Raw genomic sequence first — 20,232 nt, 5'->3', positions numbered from 1 at the left:
GGAGAAGGAGGAGGAGGAGGGGGAGGAGGGGAGAAGAGGAGGAGGGGGAGGAGGAGGACGATGATGATGACAAGGGAAGTGTTTGCAGCAGTCAGCCAAGTGAGCTCCAATACAGTTTCGTGTGCATGCCTGGCCTCTCAGGGAGGCTTTGGGCTGGAGTTATGCATCTGGGAGTCATCGGGTTCTCAGTAATATTCAAAGCTACAAGCCTGGATGAGATCACCCACGGAGTGGGCGTAAAAAGCAGAGAAGGGACAGAGCCCTGGAAAACTCCAGTGGTGACATCCCGAGACACAGATGTCACCACAGTCATGGGAGAAGATGGGGGGGGGGGTGTCCAAAAGCTACCAGAGAAACATGTTCCAGGAAGAAGGGTCCTCAACTATGTTAGATGTCACCAATGGTCAAAGACTGGGCATTTACCGGTGGGACCACAAACAGAGACTGGCTCAAGGCAGAGAGACAGCTGTGCCAAATCAGAATCCCTGATTCAGGAAATGGAACAAAGGGTTTCTGAGAGACTGCCGAGCGAGGCTCACAATGGGAGCCAACGGACGGACGGTCTTCTGCATGGTTCTTTGCATTGCTCTCACCCCACCCCACCCCCAGCAAACAGTAAAAATAGCTAACCTTTATTGAGCACTGGCTGCATGCCAAGAATCCTATTATGATGCCTGTTTTTAAATAGGAAGGGGCTCAAAAGTCACGTAACTTGCCCCAGGTCACTCAGCTGGTAAGTAGTTCAGCCTTTATTCAACCCTGTTCCTACATTCAAATACAAACTGCCATTGCCTCCTTTAATGAAAAGGGAGGCCTGCACTTAGGTATAGAAGTCACTTTATTTTCTTTGAGATAGGGTTTCTTGGGCCCCAGGCTGGCCTCCAACTTGCTAAATAACTGAGGATGACCTTGAGCTTTTGATCTGTCTCCGGAGATAGGCATGTGCCACCATACCCAGTTGTAGGCTTCACTGGGAATTGAACCCAGGGCTTTGTGAATGCTAGGTGGGCACTTTGCTAACTGAACTACATCTCCAGCGTTGGAACTCGCTTTATAAAACATCAGTTTTGGACCAGTGCCTTCTGTTTGAATGATGTTTTCCACTGAACTCCTACAAATCCCCTGAGAGATATCCCAACACTAACGTTGCTTTGGGGTTTTGTTTCTTTGAGAGCTGAGTCTTTACACCAAGGTTGGCCTTGAACTCGTGATCTTGCCCACCTCCACCTCCCAAGTGCCAAGATTACAGAGCCATCACTTCAAATTTATTCTTGTCATTTCCAAGACTAGGAAACAGGGGTGTTGAAAGGGAAGGTAGTCTGAGGGAGTAGAGGTCCCGGCTGCAGAACTCAGGCCCAGACAGCCCAGGAGACTTCAGCTCTGCCTATGCCTTGCCTGTACCTTTCATCTATGAGTCTAGAGCAGTTGGGCTTGGAGAGGGATGGAGAACCCAACAGAACCGATGCTGTCCTTCACACATGCTCCCCACTTGGAGCACACTTGGGTGGGTTCTTCGGGATTCCCAGCCCAAGGCAGATCTGGAAGTCACAGGCAGGTGTCAGGGCCTTTCCCAGAATCAGACTTGCTCTCTCTCCACACAGAGACTGACATCACAGCCTAGGAAGAGCCCGGAACTGACTTCCCTTTCCTACCCTTCCCTTCGAGTTATATAGGGCCATGCCCTACCTGTCCAGTTGTGAGGGAACGGCTGTAGCCAGGGATGGAACTCCGGGGATGGATCCGGGGTGGGACGCAGCAGCTGAAAAAGGCAAATGCCAGAGTCAGAACGGGAGTGTGCGCCCAGGTGGTGATGGTATCAGGGTCTCTGACTAGGTTCTATTACACACACACACACACACACACACACACACACACACACACACACACTAAGAGACTACCCAGGAGACTCGGAGTAAAAGGTCCCTCCCCATCTGCGCCCCCCCCCGTCCCCCAGTCCTCCTGCCCTTCCCCCCCTCACCCCCCCATCCCCCCACCCGCCATGCACACGGAATAAACACTAAAACAAAGACCATGACGACTCCACTCCGTTTGGAGCAGAGCAAGATAGTCTGTTGAATCCTAAGCCGGGCTCCCCATCCAAAAGCCTCCACATACAGTTCCTGCAGGAATCCCTGATACCCTTCCCCACACCATCCTTACTTGATCCTGGCTGTGTCCACGCTGGAGGAACGGCGGGAGGCAAAGCGTCGGGCAAGTGCTTTTGGAGACGTCTTGGGGCTACCATCTGAGTCTCCACTCTCCTCATCCCCCATGGCTTTGATGTAGCTGCCGCTCCGCATCCTGCGGCAGGGGATCTCCCCATCCTTGCCACCCGTGGGGTAACCCCCCCAGTCATCTTGCGGCACCTGCAAGGACAAGGGCCTCTGTCCCTCAGACACTGGTTACTAGTCGGCTGAGAGGAGAGGGTGTTCTTCCTCCCACTGGCAGTAGGAGGCGCTCTACCCTGCTGGGGGGAGCAAGCCACACTGACTTGAGTAGGCGCAGAGGACTTGAAGGGAATATGTCAGGGTGTTTCCCCTCTCTTGTGGGGGTTGCTGCATCACCCTCCAGAGACCTTTAGCTACTCAAAAGAGGGTCAGCTGAAGAGATGCCAAGACATTGAAGACCAGAGGCCTGCGTGGCCTGTCAATCATACCCTCATCTGTGCAGCGTAGCCTGACCTGGGTGACCTTTCACCCCTGCCTCCTCCATCCTTTTTACTCGCCATCCCCCCGACTCCCTCCCAGCTCTCAAGGAACCACAGAGGGTATCAGGCAGGATGCATATCAGCACACTTCACAGTCTAGACCAAAGCTAGATGGTCAGGAGATCAGACCGGGGCAGAAGCTCAAGTGGCAGGAGGGGAGCCAATTAGGAGGCTGAGGCTGTTCTGCAGGCAAGGGATGATGAGGCCTAAATTAAGACAATGAGAATAAGGGAAAGAGGAGGAGATGGAGATGAGATGCGGAAAGAACATCAGTGAGCCTGATTAGTGGGGGGAAGGAAGAGGAGCCTGGGAAGAATCCAAGATGGCTGAGGAGGGCAGTGGCTGAGGACCCAGGGGTAGAGCGTGCTATCCTGCGCTGAGCCACAGAACCCCAGATTTGGGGAGGGGGTGACAGGTTCAGAGTTAAGCACCCTGAGTTGGGCCAGGCACACCCAGGAAGGCGGTTGTTATGCGAAGCCTTGGGGTTTACTGGTAAAGTCCGGCTGGAGGCAGACAGGCAGAGATCAAGGGTGGTAACCAGATGCCCAGGAGTAAAGGGGACACCACAGGGAGAAGAGGGAGAGAACTGAGCAAAGGCCCCGCTGACATTTTAAAAAGGACTGCAAAGAAAGGAAAAAGGGGGCCTGTGAAGTCACCTGAGCAGGAGTGGGCAGAGGGGTGGGAGGGAGTCAGGAGAATGCCATGTCACAGAAACGAGACATTTCAAGAAGAAAAGGGAGTCGATTATGTCAAATGCCACAGTGTTCTTCAAGGTCAGTAACTTGTGCTCCACAGTTAGGAGACCCAGGGCAGAGTCTGGCCCTGTCACTTGCTAGCTAGGTGAACTTGGGCAAAGATAATTAAGCTCTAAGAATCAGTTTCCCCGAGCTGTAAATTGGTAAAAGTAATTATACCTGCATCAGAAGGGTCGGTGGGTAAGATAAACAAGCAATTCAGAGCACCCGCAACACAGAAATCACTCAGTAAATGTGAGCTATTATTACAGGCGTTCAGGGCATTGTTGGGGGATAGCTGCCCAGAGACCACCGTAACCACTGCCCAGGGCACGTTCAAGGGCAGGATGTGGAAATCTGACCGTGGTGAGAGGTGAGGGAAATCGAGGAAAGGAGCCTGTGCTCTGAGACTTTAGGTAGAAAGTTTTATATTTTGCGCAGGTCAAGGGTCACATGGTTAGGGCTTGGAGTATCCTGGTGCTAACAGAAAGGGACGGCAGGAAGTGATATAGGGTGAAGGTTTGGAGAAATGTTTTAGAGAAAAGCAGCTGTGGGTATGTTTTCAAGAGAGCCGGTCAAGGTAGTCTCTTACTCCAGGGGCAGTTGAGGGATGAAGAAGCCCTGGTTGAGAAGGGATCAACTCCATTAGTTGGAGTCCATGATGGCCCCTACATGGTGAAGAAGGAGATGGAAGGAGAGAAGGCTGGAGGAGGCAGCAAGGCTTTTAAAGCACATGCAGTAAGGAAGAGGTTAAACAAAGCAAGGAGGAGAGGGCTCCAAGGAGCTAAGGGAGGGGAGGGTGAGGCTAGAAGGTTCAGGAAGAGACCCTCACAAGGGAGCAAGCTCAATGAAGACCAGAGCTCCATCTGAAGACAGAATCAGAGAGGAAATGAATGATGCTCTCTGAGGGGGAAGCAGGGATCCAGAAAAGGCTCACAGGCACACCGGTGTCCAGTGGGAGAAACCAGGCTGCATTAAAGGGGTAAGAAGCTAGATATGGTGATGTATTCCTGCCAGACACAGGAGATGGAATGGAAGCAGACGGAGGTAACCCGAGCTACACAGGAGTTGGAGATCACCACAGCCTACATGAGACCCTATCTCAAAACAAAACGGAAAAAACAAAAGGGGAATAGACAATAAAGACACCATGTCACGTAGAGCCAATCTCCCCTGCTTATGTGCCAGGGAGCATCCAGCTATCTTGGGAGGCCCCTGCAGCCTTCGGTTCACCCTCCCTTGGGCTCAGGCCCCCACTTGAACCCCATCGTGTTAGGATGCTCTGGAAGCCCAGGCCCTGAGAGCCATCCCCACCTCCATCCTCTCCAGAGAGGAATGGCAGGAGATCGGGACACACACTGCCACACTGCAGGGCTCCCACTCCACAGCCACTGCAGAGCTCTCTCCTCCTCTGCAGGACACTGTGAGGTGCATGTTAAAAAGGAAGCCCCCAGGGAGGTCAGGACAGCCCTGGAGAAGCAGGGGGAGCAGCAATCTGGTAATAAGGTCTGGTTACAGGAGAAGGATGGTGCCTCCCCCTGCACTCTTCAGTTCTCAGTCTAGAGCCCCTCCCCACGCAGGGAGGGAACAATCTAAAGCTAACCTACGCGGTTTCAAATCCCAGAAGTCTCATTCTGGTTTTGGGGGGTTTTTTGTTTGTTTGTTTGTTGTTGTTGTTGTTTTTGTTTTTTTGCTATAGTGCTATTTGCTCTCCTGGGCTTTCATGTGATTCCCCCAGGAGAGTACTAACATGTGTACAACTTACAGGCAAGGCCAATGTCACCCCAAAGGTTCACACAAGCCTCACCTCTCCATCCCTTCCAAGGTGCTGTGGGATCTTCCTGGAACACCTTCAATCTGCACTCAACTAACTCCAACTCCTTCACAGAGACTCAGCCCAGGAGACATTCCTCACAGGAGTTTCCTGGAGCCACCCCTAACCACCACCCACAGGTGAGTGAGGAGTCTCCACTGTGTTCCCCCTGGAACCCAGGACTCTCTTCTATCACACAGTCTACCATCTGTTTCCTGGTCTATTGCCTAGAAACCGTGAGCTCTGGGCAGCAAGGGTCTTTATCATTGTACCAAGGATGTGCTCACTGAATGAATGAATGAATGAATGAATGAATGAATGAATGAATGAATGAATGTGGATTAACAATCAAAGAGAAATGCGAACTTTGGAGATAACCCTAAATCTGAGCATTCACGAAACCAGTACGGGCTGGTTGAAGCTGGAACGAAAGCTTCAGGAAAGGACTCAGAGCTCCTTGGGATAAAAAGACCACAGGGTTACCTGGGCAGGATGAGGGAGGGCCACAGCCATCCCCTCTCCATCCACCTCTCCATCCACCCTGCCTGAATGACAGCAGGACTCAGACGCCAGTGTGTCACCCGCCTGGGAAAATCCCCCAAGAGGCATTTCCTCCAGAGTCCTCCATAATTTTCTGGACTGTCCCACCACACCATAGGTGAGACGACAAACCCAAGTAGAGGAATGTTCTGGAATCTGAGCTTCATATTCCAATCAACTGAACCGCCAGGATTTGCATATCAAAGGTCTAGGGGAGGAGGGCTTCGGGCAGGAGGAACTCCTTTCCAACTCCCAAGCTCGGAGCTCAAAGGCAATGCTCTAAATAGTACCATTATGTCCTGTCCGCTGCCTTCCTTTAACCTCACACCGCCTTCCACCCCAGAAGACAGAGGTCAGCACATGTCATCCAACCCAAAAGGTCGCGATGTCTTCCTGGTATCTACATCATTGATCAGATTAGGGAGATCCCTTCGTGGTACAAATGAGGAAAGGGGGGCCCCAAAGGAGCTCAGGCTATCCCAAGGCAGAGCCTCCCTCCCTTCCTCCAAGACCTCCAATACTGGGAACAGCTGGACTCCACCCAACCGTATCCACGGTTCCCCCAGCTGACCAGATTGGTGAGGACTCAAAACATGTCTCCCTATCCCACCAAACCTCACCTGCAAATAGTGATAAGTCCTGGCTTTGGCCTTGGTCTCTGGACCCAGGAGCCCCTTGCCCGGCCCGGCCCCTGGGTATCCATCCCGGCCCTGGCTGACCATCATGGTATGCCAGGCACTTCGCTTGACTGACTGTCCATCCAGGGACATGGACATGCCAGTGCAGGCAAGGCAGCGGCCTTCCGACCCGCCCGAACGCCCCTTGAAGCTCAAGTCCCTGTAGGACCCATCTGGAACATCCGGGCAGAAGGGACCGCCAGGCTCTCCAGGAGGTCTCCCACCCAGAAAGCCACTGTCACTGTCCAAATTGTCATCAGAGCTCCACCAGCCTGTGGCCTTGGTCTGGTGTCGCCCATCCCCCTTGCGGTCCTTGCTCTTGCTCCGTTTGCCATGCCGGGACTGGTGGTGGTGATGATGGTGGTGGTGATGGTGGTGGTGGGAGGTGGGGGGGCCTCCAGAGCCTGGACCAGAGTAGCTGTCTCCCCCAGAGCTACCTCTTCCCTCGGCCTTGGGCCCGTTATAGTCTCGCTTCCCGGGTGCCTCCAGAGAGTGGGACTTGGCAAAGAGCTTCTGCACGGAGTGAACCAGGTGCCGAATGCGGCTAGGACTCTCGCTGCGAGCCTCAGGGGCAGCGCCAGATCCGGGTCCAGGACCAGGCCCTGCTGGACCTCGCTGGTATGGGAGTGTGTGGAAGCCATCTTGTTGAACTGGCAATTGCTTTTCAAACTGGTCCAGGAGTGTGGGAGGCAGTCGGGTGGCACCCTTGCCCTGTGGGTGGCCCACACAGTCTTCACAGGTGTCGAAGGGGCCCTGGCCGGGGTACATCCTGGGGAAGGTACTGCTGCCTCCCCCAGCCCCCACCCCCCCTGGGCCTCCCTCGGGGCCTACTGATGATGGACCCTCACTCAGGCTCAGGGGTCCTTCTGGAGAAAGGTGTCCCAGGCCAGCTCTTGGAGCACAGAAGCGGGGCTCGGTGGAGAAGGCCTCCCTGGGGCCCAGCAGGTACGGGGCCCTGGCAGCTGGGCCCACGTCCATATGCTGTTGGTCAGCAAAGCGGGCTGGGCGGGGATGGCTGCCTCGGTCGCCATGGTAACCCCTCATGGCCTCAGCAAAGGCTCTTCATATTGTTGGGGGCCAGGCCCCAGGAACCTCCTGAGAAAGTAGAGAGAAAAGAGATTTGGACTGAACAACAGGCCACTTTGCCTAAAATCATCTTTCACCAGGCACCGCCGCGGCATCCCTGTTGGTATTGCCTACCAATTTATTGTGATTAATTATACTACCTTTCCACACATGGACTGAAAAGTCCTTAAAACAGTCATAATAGACAAAGACACAAGGGCACAGGATAATCCCATCATTCATTACTGTTGCAAATTTGATAAATACTTATCCACAAGAGGAAATGCTTTCAGCCAAATGGGCTTTTAAATATCCTTAGATTATCAAAAACAAAAGGCGACCCAAGCAGACGTACCACATATTCACAGAAACCAGTCATTAGGTGAACTGGCTTTTAACAAGCTAAGCAGAGGCAAATTGATCCACAGCCATTCCGCCACCTCAAGCCTATCCCGCATCCCCCTGCTGCAGGCGCCAGGGTGAGAACAGTGACTTCAGGTCTACATATCCATGCCACTCCATAAAACCTCCCTTCCTTCCATGTCTACTTCCTCGCCTTTGACCACAGACTCCTCCCCTTTGCCCCTCTCGGGGAATGCCATAGGCAGGAAAACCTGAGTTGGCCCCTCCTACCTTGGCTGGCTTCCAGATACTAACCACTGGTGCCCCCTCCCCCTTCCCTTGCCTATTATCCTTTGCACACTCTCTCTCTCCATGAGATGGCATCTGGGGGCGGAGGGAGGGTGGGGAAGAAAAGATTCCAGAGAAGGCTGGCTAGACCAGGCAACATTTGACCATTGGACTGCGAGTGGAACCCGGGAGTTCTTCCTCCCAGGAACAGTGGGCTGGTAAGGCTGGAAGCCAGTAGAGAAACCAATGTTGAGCCAGTGTCCCTGGCCCTCAGCCCAGGCTTGCCGAGGTGACAGGACAAGAGAGGTCAGCTCTCAGCAAGAGTTGCCTCCAATCAGGACTCCAGGAGCTGCCAGGACAGGAGCTATGGCAGGAGGAGGTGACAGCGGGAGGGACAGGGACAGAGGATCTGGCAGACGGAGCCCTCCCCCACCCTAGACCAGCTCCTGGGCCATCTGCTGACTAGGAGATGGCAGTCTCAAAGACTCCAGTCAGTGGTACCTCCTAGGACTCAACCTCCCTTCCTCCCCACACGGCTTCCCCGCACCCATTCTGTCTCTGGTCTCTTCCAGATCCTGCTCGAAACTCATCTCCTACTATTTTCCTCACATTAGCGATGTGCTGGTTACGGTGCACATCTCGGTCTCTAAGCTGACTGAAAAATCCTGTCGTGTAGACATTATCCACACTTACCGTGAGAAAATGGAGCTCGAAATGGAGAGATGGACAAGCCAGTAAGTGGGTGCGTCTCTGCGCATCAAGTATTTGGGTTCGAGAACCCGAGTATAACCCCCATCTCGCAAATCTTCTAACACTCACCATCCGGGGTGTCCCATCCTTGACGTCAGGACCCCCACCACCAGGCAGAATCCTAACTTCAGCAGGCGCAGGACCACTGGCTCCTGACAGGAAAGAAAGAGGGGGTGAGCCAAAGAAGGGCATTCCTCCTGGAGTCCTCAGGACAGGTCTCTGCCCTGGCAATTTTCTCTTTCCCAACCCCCCAAACCAGGACTGGTTGGATCCCCCACGATGCAGAGGTTTCAGACCCTCAGGGAAATGAAGTTGGCTTCATTATGCAAATGTATGCAAATTTGCTCATAGGTTGGACTACCTCCAACTGCAGGTGTCTGTGTGATCTGTCCATGATGCTCAGCTACAGCATTTTTTTTTTCATTGCCCTTAAATGTGGCTGCGTTCCACAGACATTTGTTGAGTGCCCACCACAAGGCAGATTGAACGAGAAGCCTACTGAGGTCATTTGAGTGTGGCCCCCGTCCTTGAAGGGTCTGTAGTCTAACAGGAAGAACTCGAGGGACAGAGTGATCAGGTCCCTATATTCTGGCGCAAGCTGTTCCTTCCTCCTTGGTTCTCTGTTCTCTCAAGCTCTCCTCCTGACTAACACTTACTCATAAGAAACCTCGACTTCCCGTGGAGACTTCTTGTACCCCTTATTCTGGATTACACTTCTCACCGGGCTTTTATGACACTCCAGGTACCCCCAAGAAGCAGCAGCCACACTGGATAGAAATTGTTTGCTTTGGTCACCATCTCTCCCACTACCAGTCTCCAGTAAGGTGAAAAATAAAAAAATAAAAAAATTAGGTTCCAGTCATCTCTGACTTGAGCTGGTCCTAAGTCACTGTTCCCTGTGGGTGAGGAAGTGGCTGTGCAGGAGATGTGACAAAATATTAGTCTGTCTTCGATTAACAGCTAGAACAGAGTCAGTGGAGAGGAAAGGAGGAAGGCTTTCCAGAGACGAGGGCATCTGAAGTACAATAAGGGTAGACAAAGGTTGGGTGTGGGATAAATTCCCAGTGGAGAAAACAGTGGGTACAAGGTAGACAAAAAAAAAAAAAAAATGCAAATACCAAATTCTGAGGGTTGGGCTTGGAACGTTCCAGAAGCTGGTGAGGGTTTGGCAAATATTGGAAGATGGGGAGACAGAGAGGAAGATGACTCTCAAGTTTTCGGTAGCCGTGACTGGAAGACTAATGATGCCATTATTAGAGACGAGGATGTCAGAGGGAAGAGCTCCATTTGGGGGCATGATTAATAATAGTGAAAGAGACACAGTCAGACATCAGGAGGAACTTCCTGACCCTGAGGAATGTGACACAATGGAAAGGATCATGGAAGTCCATAAGAGTCTATAGAGGAAAGGTTCGGACATAAGCTGCTCCCAGATCCAGGGCCCGGACCAAAGGAGCTATTCGTTATCTTGCCTGGAGAGACACTGGGGTGATGTTACTGATACCAAGAGCCTGGCTCTATGGCAATTTTCCTTTCTTGTCCTTTTGCTAGGATAAGAGAGGGAAGTTCACACCTAGAAGCTTGAGCTCCTGTAGAAACCCGCCCAGAAGCATCCCCCAACTGAGATGAAGCTTTCACTACCCCAGAGCTCTCTGTCTGTGGCACATAGCAAACTGGAGCCTCACACTGAACGACTTAACAGTGGACATCCGAGTCCGAAGGTGTTCCCTGCCACCGGCTTCCTACAGTGGCTGCCACCAAGCTGCTGAGTTGCCATTGGAATGGTGTGCTTTGTTTTGTTTTTCTTTCTTCTTAAAGATTTATGTATTTGTACTTTATATGGATCAGTGTTTTCCCAGCATGCATGTAAATACGTCCCACGTGTGCCTGGTCACAGAGGTGCCTGCTGAGGTCAGAGGAAGGTGTCCAGTCACTTGGAACTGGAGATCGTTATGAGCCACACCACGGATGCTGGGAGACACCCAGACCCTGGCAAGTACTCTTGGGTGCTGAGTCTGTCTCCCCCACCCGCTTGCCTTTGCCTTGGGAGAAAGGTTTCTTGACTCCTAGGCTGGCCTAGGACTACGTCTATAACCCAGGGTGACCTTGAACTCCTGACCTTTCTGAATCCACTTCCCAAGTGCTGAGTTTCTAGGTATGAACCACCCCCACCTGGCTTGTCGTCAAGTTCTGATTAAACTTGATTCTCTCTCGTTCTCACCAACCCATGTTTCCTTAGCTTTGGTGTCAGACAGGAGCTCGCCAGATAGACCGCTAGTACCCATTCCCAACAGGAAGAACTGTCTAAGAACAAAACACCACCCCAAAACCAGGTCTATGGTATCAGACAAATGGGGTGATCTTCCAAGTTTAATGCACCTGTCCACACACCATCCAGGACACTAGTGAACATAAATGACACAATACCTATGAAACCATTTTAAAATCCTAGGAGGTGGAGGGCAATGAGATGGGTCAGTGTGTGTGTGTGGGGGGGAAGCACTTGCAGTCAAGCCTGATAATCTGAATTGGCTCCCCAAAGCCCACCAAGGAGAAGGAGAGAAGAGAGTCCCGGAGGTTGACCTTTGACCCCCACATGTGCCTCATGACATGTGTGCACACCCCCAGGAAAGCATTCACACTTAAGCAAATAATAAAATTAAATTTAAAAGCTTAAAAATCCCACCGGGTGGTTGTGGTAGCGGTGCACCCACTGAATCCCAGATCTTGGCAGGCAGAAGCAGGCGGATCTCTGAGATCGAGGCCAGCCAGGTCTACAGAGTGAGTTCCAGGACAGTCAGGGCTACACAGAGAAACTCAATCTCAAAAGACAAACCAAAAAAAAAGTTTAAAATTCCCAAAGATTACACAATGTAATCTCTAACATCACACCATTATTTGGGGGAGGGGGTTATTATTATGTTTAAAAGATGTGTTATTTTCGATTATATACAGATTGTGTGTCTATGTGGGGTATTTGGATGTGAGTATTGCCGGCCACAGAGACCAGAGACCTCTGAGACTTCTGGGGTTGGCGTACTCAAGTGCCCAGCAAGAGCGCTACTGGTTCTTCACCACTGAGCCATCTCTCCAGTCTATACTTCTTTTCTTTTTCTTTTTCCTTTTCTTTTTCTTTCTTTTTAAGTTGAGACAGGATCTCCCTACGCAGCCCAAGCCCGAAGGCCCTCCTCCCTCAGCCGATTGAATGTTGGGATTACAGGTGTTCGAGCAAATCCACCAGAAGCCTTTATTTGGGTGTCTAGAATCTTCAACACACAAATAGCAAATAATATAACTAAATACAAGTTACCGAAGGAGGGAGATGTTCTATTCCTGAATTCGAAAAACAAAACAAAACGAAAACAAGCAAACAAAAAAAAATTGCTCTCATGTAGCCCAAGCCAGCTCTGAATCTCTTACACAGCCAAAAATGACCTTGAATTTCTGATCCTCCTGCCTCCACCTCCAGAGTGCTAGGATTGCATTTGTTTGTCACTACACCCGGTTTTAAAGGAAAGATTTAATTATGAACTCCTATGCCTCAGATCCCATGCCTCCCCCTCTGCCCCCATCTCGTCGCTAAATACAGTGAATGGGAGGGAGAACCAATCAAGGAGAGAGCTCATCGCCCAATCCATCACCCCTTCCTATGGATCTTGCTTCCTAAAAATAGCCGTGCCCACTGAGTCCCATGCCCACCAATCACTGCTGGCGGAGGAGCAAAGAATGATTCCCAAACCCCTTTCCCGTCTTCCCAGCCTCCCTTGTGATGAAGCCATGCCATTCCATTGTGGCTAATGATTTATACATGAAAATAGGAGGTTCCTGGGGGAAAGTCTGCTTTCGTGACAAGGGAAGGGGTTTGCGGGTACCATCCTCCCTCCCCACTGCTTTCTGGCTGGAATAAAACAATGATGACCAGATCCAGGGTACCCGGCTTGAGATCGAGGCTTAAAAAGTCACAGAGATGGTAGCCCTGACACCATCGAGCCACAGAACCAACACAAGCGGTTGCCTTTCTCCAGGCCTATCTATGATGAGGAACAAACTCTATTTTAAACCCCTGTTGGCCAGATTTTTCTGCATTTGCGACAGAAAGTGGTGCTACCGAATCCAGCTGCACCTCAAACATCACCTTCTGCTGGGACATATGCAGGAGGCTCCTAACTTGTCTCCCCGTTCTGGTGACCCAAATTATCCCCTGGAGACGCAGATGTGACCGTACTGCTTCTCTGCTTTCTTCCCCGGTATCCTTGGGTTGGCACCTTAACCTGGCCAGCAGAGCCACACATCTGGTCCTTTCTGCTTTCCCCGCCATGCTCTCCCACACACACACACACACACACACACACACACCTCTCCCCACCCCTTGCTCGCTCTCTCTGCTTCAGCCAAGCCAGCCCTTTTTTCAGTTCCATGATCCCTCCCATCATGGAGCCTACTCTGTCCAGAGAGCTTTTCCCCCACCCCACCTCTGCCTCGCTGACTTCGGATTCCCCTTCAGATCTCAGCTCGGTTGTCGCTTCTTCGGGGACGCTTTCTCTGGCCTCCCTGACTAGGTCAGATCTCCCTGCTGCTTGCTCTCAGGGCATCCTGTACCCTTCTCTTATCTAGTTGCCATTTTAAATCTGTATGATTCCGTGACTGCCTCTCTCCCGATAGGATGTGAATTCCAGGCAGGAATTCTGACCATCTTCAGCGCATTCCCCCAGCCCCTGGGCACAACACTTGGCACATAGTAGGCCTTTGTTGTATGCCTGTTTTGACTTAAGGCATTTGATTTGATTCCCAGGATGTGACTTCATTCCTCCATACATTCCCATCTAAAGAAATAGGACCTGAAGCCACCGAGGTCACACAGAGAGCCGATAGCGAGGCCGACACTGCCTGACTCCACAGCCTGATGGCTTTGCTACTGCCTGCACCATTAGCCTTGAGAAGCTGAGCTGGTAAAATGTCATTTGAAAGTAACAGGTATTAAGCAACCGAACAAATAAAAAGACTGCATACATACCGCACAGCTAATGAGAGCCCTCATTTAACTTCCTTCTATGTGGGGAATATAACTTCATGCCAAGTCCAAGGTCAAGTCAAGAAACGAAAGGAAACTCCCTGAAGTTTTTTTGCCAGTATCCTTGGGTTAGCATCTTAGCCTGCCAACTAAGCCAAGCACCTGGCCCCTTTCTCCTTTCCCATCATCCTCTTCCCAAACACTCCACCCTTCCTTGCTCTCTCTGCTTCAGCTAAACCAGCCCAAGGCAGGGTCTCATGTAGCCTGGGCGAGTCTCTAACTCACTATGTATCAACCTTGAATTTGTAACCATCTTGCCTCTAGTCCTGGGACTAGAGACATGCCTAAAGTATGGTTCATGTGGTGCTGGGGACCAAACCACAGGGCCATATGTTTGTCAGGCAAACACCTCTCCCAACTGAGCTACATCCCCAGTCCTACTTTTTCTCTATTTTACCAAATCGAGTCATCTTTCTTCTTATCCCATGACACACAGAGCCGCCCAGATGGCGAACCTCTGGACCAGGAAGGCAGTCACTTCTATAATTACCTGTGGCTGTCTGTGAGTAGAGACCAGGAGGGCGCTGTGTGTGGCAGGTTCTTCCATGACAGACCTCAAATCTATCTGGTAATGGAAGACTTGGCGCAGATGCCGTCACCAAGAAATTACCCAATTTAGCACCAACTACACAATCCAGCAATTAGTTTCTTACACCGGAACTTGCTGGGGGCCGCCAGGCTGGTGAGGTTGTTGTTACAAATCTCACTGGGAAGCCAGCTGTGTAATTCGCCAGGAGGTTGTCACTGCCCCAAGCAATTACCTTCCAGAAAAAGAATGGAAAATGGAAGAAGGAAAGGAGCTGCGGGAGAAGTCAGATTGCCTCCTCCCCTGCCCCAGGGTCAACTGGCATGCCTTCCCTGAGATGAGGTGACAACCAGGCCCACCCCTCATCAAAGCACTCACTGGAATGGCATTGCCATCTCACAATCTAGGTTCAAATCCCTTGCACCATTTTCTCATCCATAAAATGGGGCCATTAGAGTCACCGTGAAGGTGTTAATGACGTGGTTAATACTTAGCACATCAACTCCTTAGCACTGTGGCTAACACAGTAAGTACTCTGCACAAGTGGCTAGGGTTATGGCTAGCGTGGTTTTTGTTTTTGTTTTTTCTTCCTTCCTTCACCTGTTTACAGTGACCTTGAACAGGTCATTTACTCTCTCTGAGACAACTGCCTAAGGCTGGTGATCCTCTGCTGCCCAAGAGACAAGTTGTTCTTGATGGCCCACATCTGGGGACCAGGGATCCAGATGTGTTCAAGAAAAACCGGTGTTTCAGGGGCTTACCCACAGGATGGCTTAGATAAAGAGGGAGATTTCAAAAATTAAATATTAGCTGATTCGTTGCTTCCTTGGCATGTTGCTGGAAGAACTAGATAGGATGGTCCAGAGAGCTGCGAAAGGATGTTGGGGCTCTTGGACAGGGGTCAGCCTTAGCCCTTCCCACAGGACCTATGAGGTCATCCCCATACTGGTTTCAATGGATCAGATTTCCTAGCCAGTGAGCCGTAAGGTTTGTTTTGTTGCCGAGATCCTGGCTTCCTCCATGCCTGTGTGTGAACCATGTGTGCTGTTGGGAGCTCCAGCTTCAGGTTGAGCTTAGCCATCCCCCTTCCCTGTGTTAACTGAACTAACAGAGCTAGGAGTGTGCCTGCTTCCCTGTTTGACAGCAGCAGCATGCCCACTGGGAATGGAATTGGGGGGACACTGAACTGTAACACAAAACCTCTGGCCCACAATTCCACAATTATTTATCTCTGCCTATGGATTCCTCTCACCCCCCTCACCTCTTCTTGCATCCACTTTCATCTAAGCCCCCTTAACCAATCTGACCTTAGTTTGGCTGTGGTATCTCTGTCAGCATCTCTGTTGCTAGATGGTTCCCCTGGCTTCTCCCAGTCCAGCCCCATGGCCCAACCCTAGCCCTTAAGACTCCAAGGAAAAATGCCTCCCCTACTGTCCTTGCCACAGCAAGTGGGGAGGGGGGAATAGAATGGAAGGAGGGAAGCTTACAGACATATTCCTTTACCTTCATTACTTTATTTAATCAGGTCTTTCTGGGAGCTCTGGGCAAGAGGGCTGCAGGAAATGGGCTTCCTCTTCCAAAACACTCAAGACATTTCAGCAGGGCTAAGTCTAAATGCATCTCCTGACCCATCAGGCAGTGCTCATGCAAGCCTGTGCATAACCCATACCACCTATAATCTCTTTGAAAATCCCACCTCAGGGGGGCTTTGCACTTGATGTTCTCACGGCCAGAACACTCTGCCCCAGATATTCCCATGGCTTCCTCTGTCTCATCTTGCCGGGCTCAGTTCCGACAGGCTTTCCCTAACCACTCACTCTAACTAAAGTCTAACCTTGTCCTCCCCGAGGTTCTTTCTACACCACCCTGGTCCGCCGCCCCAAAGCACTTATGGATCTTTGAAATTACTTTCTTCACCCATTACATTTTTATGGTATGTCTTCCAGAGGTGAAACATCAGCTCCAAGGGGGCAGTGACTAGGCCTGTGTTCGTCTGTGATCTAGAAGGCATGGTACTGGCAGACGGGAATGAATGGCTTCCCTGCTGCCCTCGCCCACTCTCCTGTGCACAGAAGCCAGAGGAAAGGGCCTCCCCAGCCTTCCCTCCAAAGGCTTTGGAGAGCTCAGAAAGACCAGTATTCAAAATCCTGTGTCTAAACAGAGCCAGCTCTCAATGTTTGCTTGTATCAATCAGACGTGCTCTTTGGCATGGGGGTGTGTGTGTGTGTGTGTGTGGTGGAGAAGACAGAAGGGAGGGGATGAGCCTCGAAGTGAGTGATGCAGAGACAGACAAGACTGTGAGGAGGCTCTGAGGGACTGAGCTGTAGGAGCCAGGCTCAGTGCCCACCGCCAGCCCCAAGTAGGTCACCAAGACTTGTTGGATCCCAGCCCCTTCTCTAGCTGGGGCCACAGAGTCAAGAAGCTCCGCATACCAAATGTGAGCTTCCGCCTCCTTATCCGGGGCTTCCGAAAGGCCTCAGATACAGCCATGCTGACCAACCTTCATTCTCTCTCTCAGGGCCAACTGTTTCCAGTCCCTCTACTCTCAGGTATGTGTGTCACCACCCCGTCCCACCCCCAACTCCTCAAGGGTCTCCAGGATCCCAAGTTTGGGAGCTTCCCCTTGCTGAGAGAAGTCTCAGGAACAGAACTCCTAGGAGACTCTATCCAGTGGTGTCTGGGGACAGAGGGTGTCTTTTCTAAGTTTTGAGCTAAACAAGTCAGATTTATAGTCCACCAAACATGGTCCCTAAGGAACTGTCTTCCTCTCTGACTGACAATATGCCCCTATGACAATGCGCCCCTATGACAGTGGGTCCCTATGACAGTGGGTCCCTATGACAGCGTGCCCCTATGACAGCATGCCCCTATGACAGTGTGCCCCTATGACAACGTGCCCCTGTGACAGCGTGCCCCTATGACAGCATGCCCCTATGCTCAAAAAGAGACAGGAATGGTTTCTTTCTCAGGTCTACAATGCCACAAGGGTTAAAGTAAGGCAGCTAAGATGTCCAGCCCAGGGCTGAGGGCTGGCTGAAGATGAAGGGGAATCCATTTAAATGCATGAGAATTAAACGCAGGGCCTCTTGGAGAGAATTTCTCAGACAGCCTTGGGCAGAGACCTGCAGTCATGCCTGGTGTATCAGAAACGGGTGCTGTAGAAACTCTTTCTTTCTTTCTTTCTTTCTTTCTTTCTTTCTTTCTTTCTTCCTTCCTTCCTTTCTTTCTTTCTTTCTTTCTTTNTTTTTTTTTTTTTTTTTTTTTTTTTTTTGCATCCAGGAATTTGCTTGCCTAGAATACCTCTGAACACCTCCCACATCTCAAGCACCCAGAACACAGCAGCGCAGCCCCGGTGTCCCAAAATGGAGGAACCTGAAGGAACCAGAGTCCTTAGGTTCACAGACCTCCAGAGTCCTCTGTTGCCATAAATGGCAGTCTCTCTTCCCACTCCAGAGATGGAGAAGAGAGAGCTCAACAGTCACCACACAGAGGACTGAAATGATGCTATCTACCTGTGCCTGTGCTACCTCAGTTGAACTCTAAACAGCTTGTTTTCACTGCCTGGGTTTTAATGTCCTCGTCTGTAAAATGGAGACAGTGTTATTTGCCTCCTTAAGTTGTGGGCAACCAATAACTAATTGATCAGTCCAAGATATAGTGTATTGATCTCCATCCTTACGTCTGTTCTAACATGAATATCATAGCATCTTCTTTCATTTGTGTGTGACTCGCTCTGGCCTCCAAGGTGTTGCCAGAGTGCCAGGGCCACCAGAGAACAAGAGGCAGGAGCCAAGTCCCAACAGGGGTCCAGTAGACATGTGATTCTGTGCAGGCCAAGTCCACAGCCTTTTCTACTTCCAGCCTAGCCAACTGGTCGTGTGTCTCTGCCATGGAACCTACAACTAAGGGTTAGCATCCCGCCCCACCCCCCTCAAGCCCTCTGGCACAGGGATGTCTGGCCCATCCTCTCCTTCTGGGTCCATGCCACAGGAGAATCAAGTTCAAGGCTGGACCCTTTAAGGGGCTTTTGTTGGCCGATGCTTGGTTGGTATCTCCTAACCTTCCGCTCTGCCTGAAGTCTACTGACCCTGTCTCAGCTGTGGGAATGCCTAAGCCCAGTTCTCCTCTGACCCTCTGGACGTGGAGGATCTGAGAACAGAATGGGAAGCCTTGGGGTGGGGAACACAGTGGTTGGTCGGGTGTGCAGGGCAAGAAGTAACAGAACCTGTAACAGCTAGTTGCCGAGCAGACCTTCCTGCTACTTGCACCTCTGGGGCATTTGAGACAGGCTCACAAGTAGCCATGCTAGCCTCAAACCCACGCTGTAGCTGAAATGACCATAAATAACTGGCCATCCTGTCTCCACCTCGCAAGAACTGAGATCCTAGGCATACGTCATGCCCAGTTTATGCAGTGCGGAGGATCCTGCTCATGGTTCTGTAGAAGCCGGGCAAGCATTCTGTCAGCTAAGCTACATCCCAGCCCTGCATAAAGTATTAACTAAGAATTGCCTTCCCATGGAGCCCAAGACAGAGCAGATGTTAGCTCCTCTTCTGTCCCATGTCCCTTATTCTGCACGGTAAGATAAATGTGGGGTATGAGGGTTAAACTCCTGAGAGGCTAGGATCAGCTATCTGTTTCTACATGGCCAAGCCAAGCGTACAGTAGACTCTCAATGCGTTCAGCTCCAGTGACTGAGTCACCAAGAAGCAGCAACCAACAGCTGATGCACTGGAAGGAGGGAGAAACGGCTCTGCACCTGGGCCAGACTTCCAGAGCAGGCAGAGCTTGGGTCCTGCCCAGGGAGGAACACAAGCAGAGTCCAGCACAGAACAGAAAAACCTCAGCTGCCTGTTAACTTAGAAGGCTATAGTTTGTAGCCCAAGCTGGCCTTGAACTTGCTATGTAGTCAAGAATGACATTAGTATTAGTAGTAATTACAGTCATTTGTTCGTTTGTTGTTTGTTTGGTTTTTGTGACAGAGTCTCACTTCATAGCTATGGCTAGTCTAGAACTCACTGTGTAGACCAGGCTGGTCTTGAACTCACAGAGATCCTCCTGTCTCTACCTCCTGACTACTGAGGTGATAAAGATGGAAAACAGGGTCACGTGTGCCAGGTGAATACTCTTCCAACTGAGCTACATCCTCGGCTGTCCTGGAATTGTCTATATAGACCACAAGGATCCACCTGCACTCGTAGAGATCCACCTGCCTCTTGAGTGTCAGGGTTAAAGATGTATACTACCATGCCAAGAAAGAAAGAAAAGAAAGGGAGAGAGGGAGGGACGGAGGGACGGAGGGACGGAGGGAGGGAAGGAGGGAGGGACGGAGGGACGGAGGGACGGAGGGAAGGAGAGAGAGAGAGAGAGAGAGAGAGAGAGAGAGAGAGAGTGAAAGGGCTTTAATCCCTGCACTCAGAAGGCAGAGGCTGCCTGGATCTCTGAGTTTGTGACCAGTTCGGTCTACAGAGCAAGTTCCAGGACATCTAGAGGTACACAGAGTCTCATTGTGTATCCCTGGCTAGCCTGGACTTACATAGACCAGGTTGACATCAAAAACGAAAAATCACAAGTTAGGCTGGGAGATAGTGGTAGAATGTTTGTCTAGCATTTACAAGGCCTTGAGTTTGGTCCCCCACATCATGATCACACACACAAAATGCCAACAATCTGTCGGCCTCTGCCTCTCCAATGCTGGGCTTACATATGTGCACCACTA

At 51.1% G+C, this 20,232-nt stretch overlaps 1 protein-coding gene across 5 annotated transcripts in view; it reads right to left on the bottom strand.

Annotated features, from left to right (window-relative positions):
* Positions 1 to 20,232, bottom strand: part of Dlgap3 (DLG associated protein 3) — a 69,190-nt gene that overhangs the window by 35,272 nt on the left and 13,686 nt on the right. For all 5 annotated transcript variants that reach the window (XM_029539969.1, XM_029539970.1, XM_021200175.2 and 2 more), the window contains exons 2-5: positions 8,986 to 9,068; positions 6,415 to 7,566; positions 2,161 to 2,366; positions 1,687 to 1,759 (exon numbers count right to left, since the gene is read on the bottom strand). In XM_029539969.1, coding sequence (XP_029395829.1) covers positions 1,687 to 1,759; positions 2,161 to 2,366; positions 6,415 to 7,515 — 1,380 coding nt within the window. In that variant the 5' untranslated portion in view covers positions 7,516 to 7,566; positions 8,986 to 9,068. The remainder of the gene's footprint in view (positions 1 to 1,686; positions 1,760 to 2,160; positions 2,367 to 6,414; positions 7,567 to 8,985; positions 9,069 to 20,232) is intronic.

This window comes from Mus pahari, chromosome 6 (assembly GCF_900095145.1).
Source record: "Mus pahari chromosome 6, PAHARI_EIJ_v1.1, whole genome shotgun sequence".
NCBI lineage: Eukaryota > Metazoa > Chordata > Mammalia > Rodentia > Muridae > Mus > Mus pahari.
Note: the sequence above shows the minus strand (reverse complement) of the source record. Positions and strands in the feature narration are given on the sequence as shown.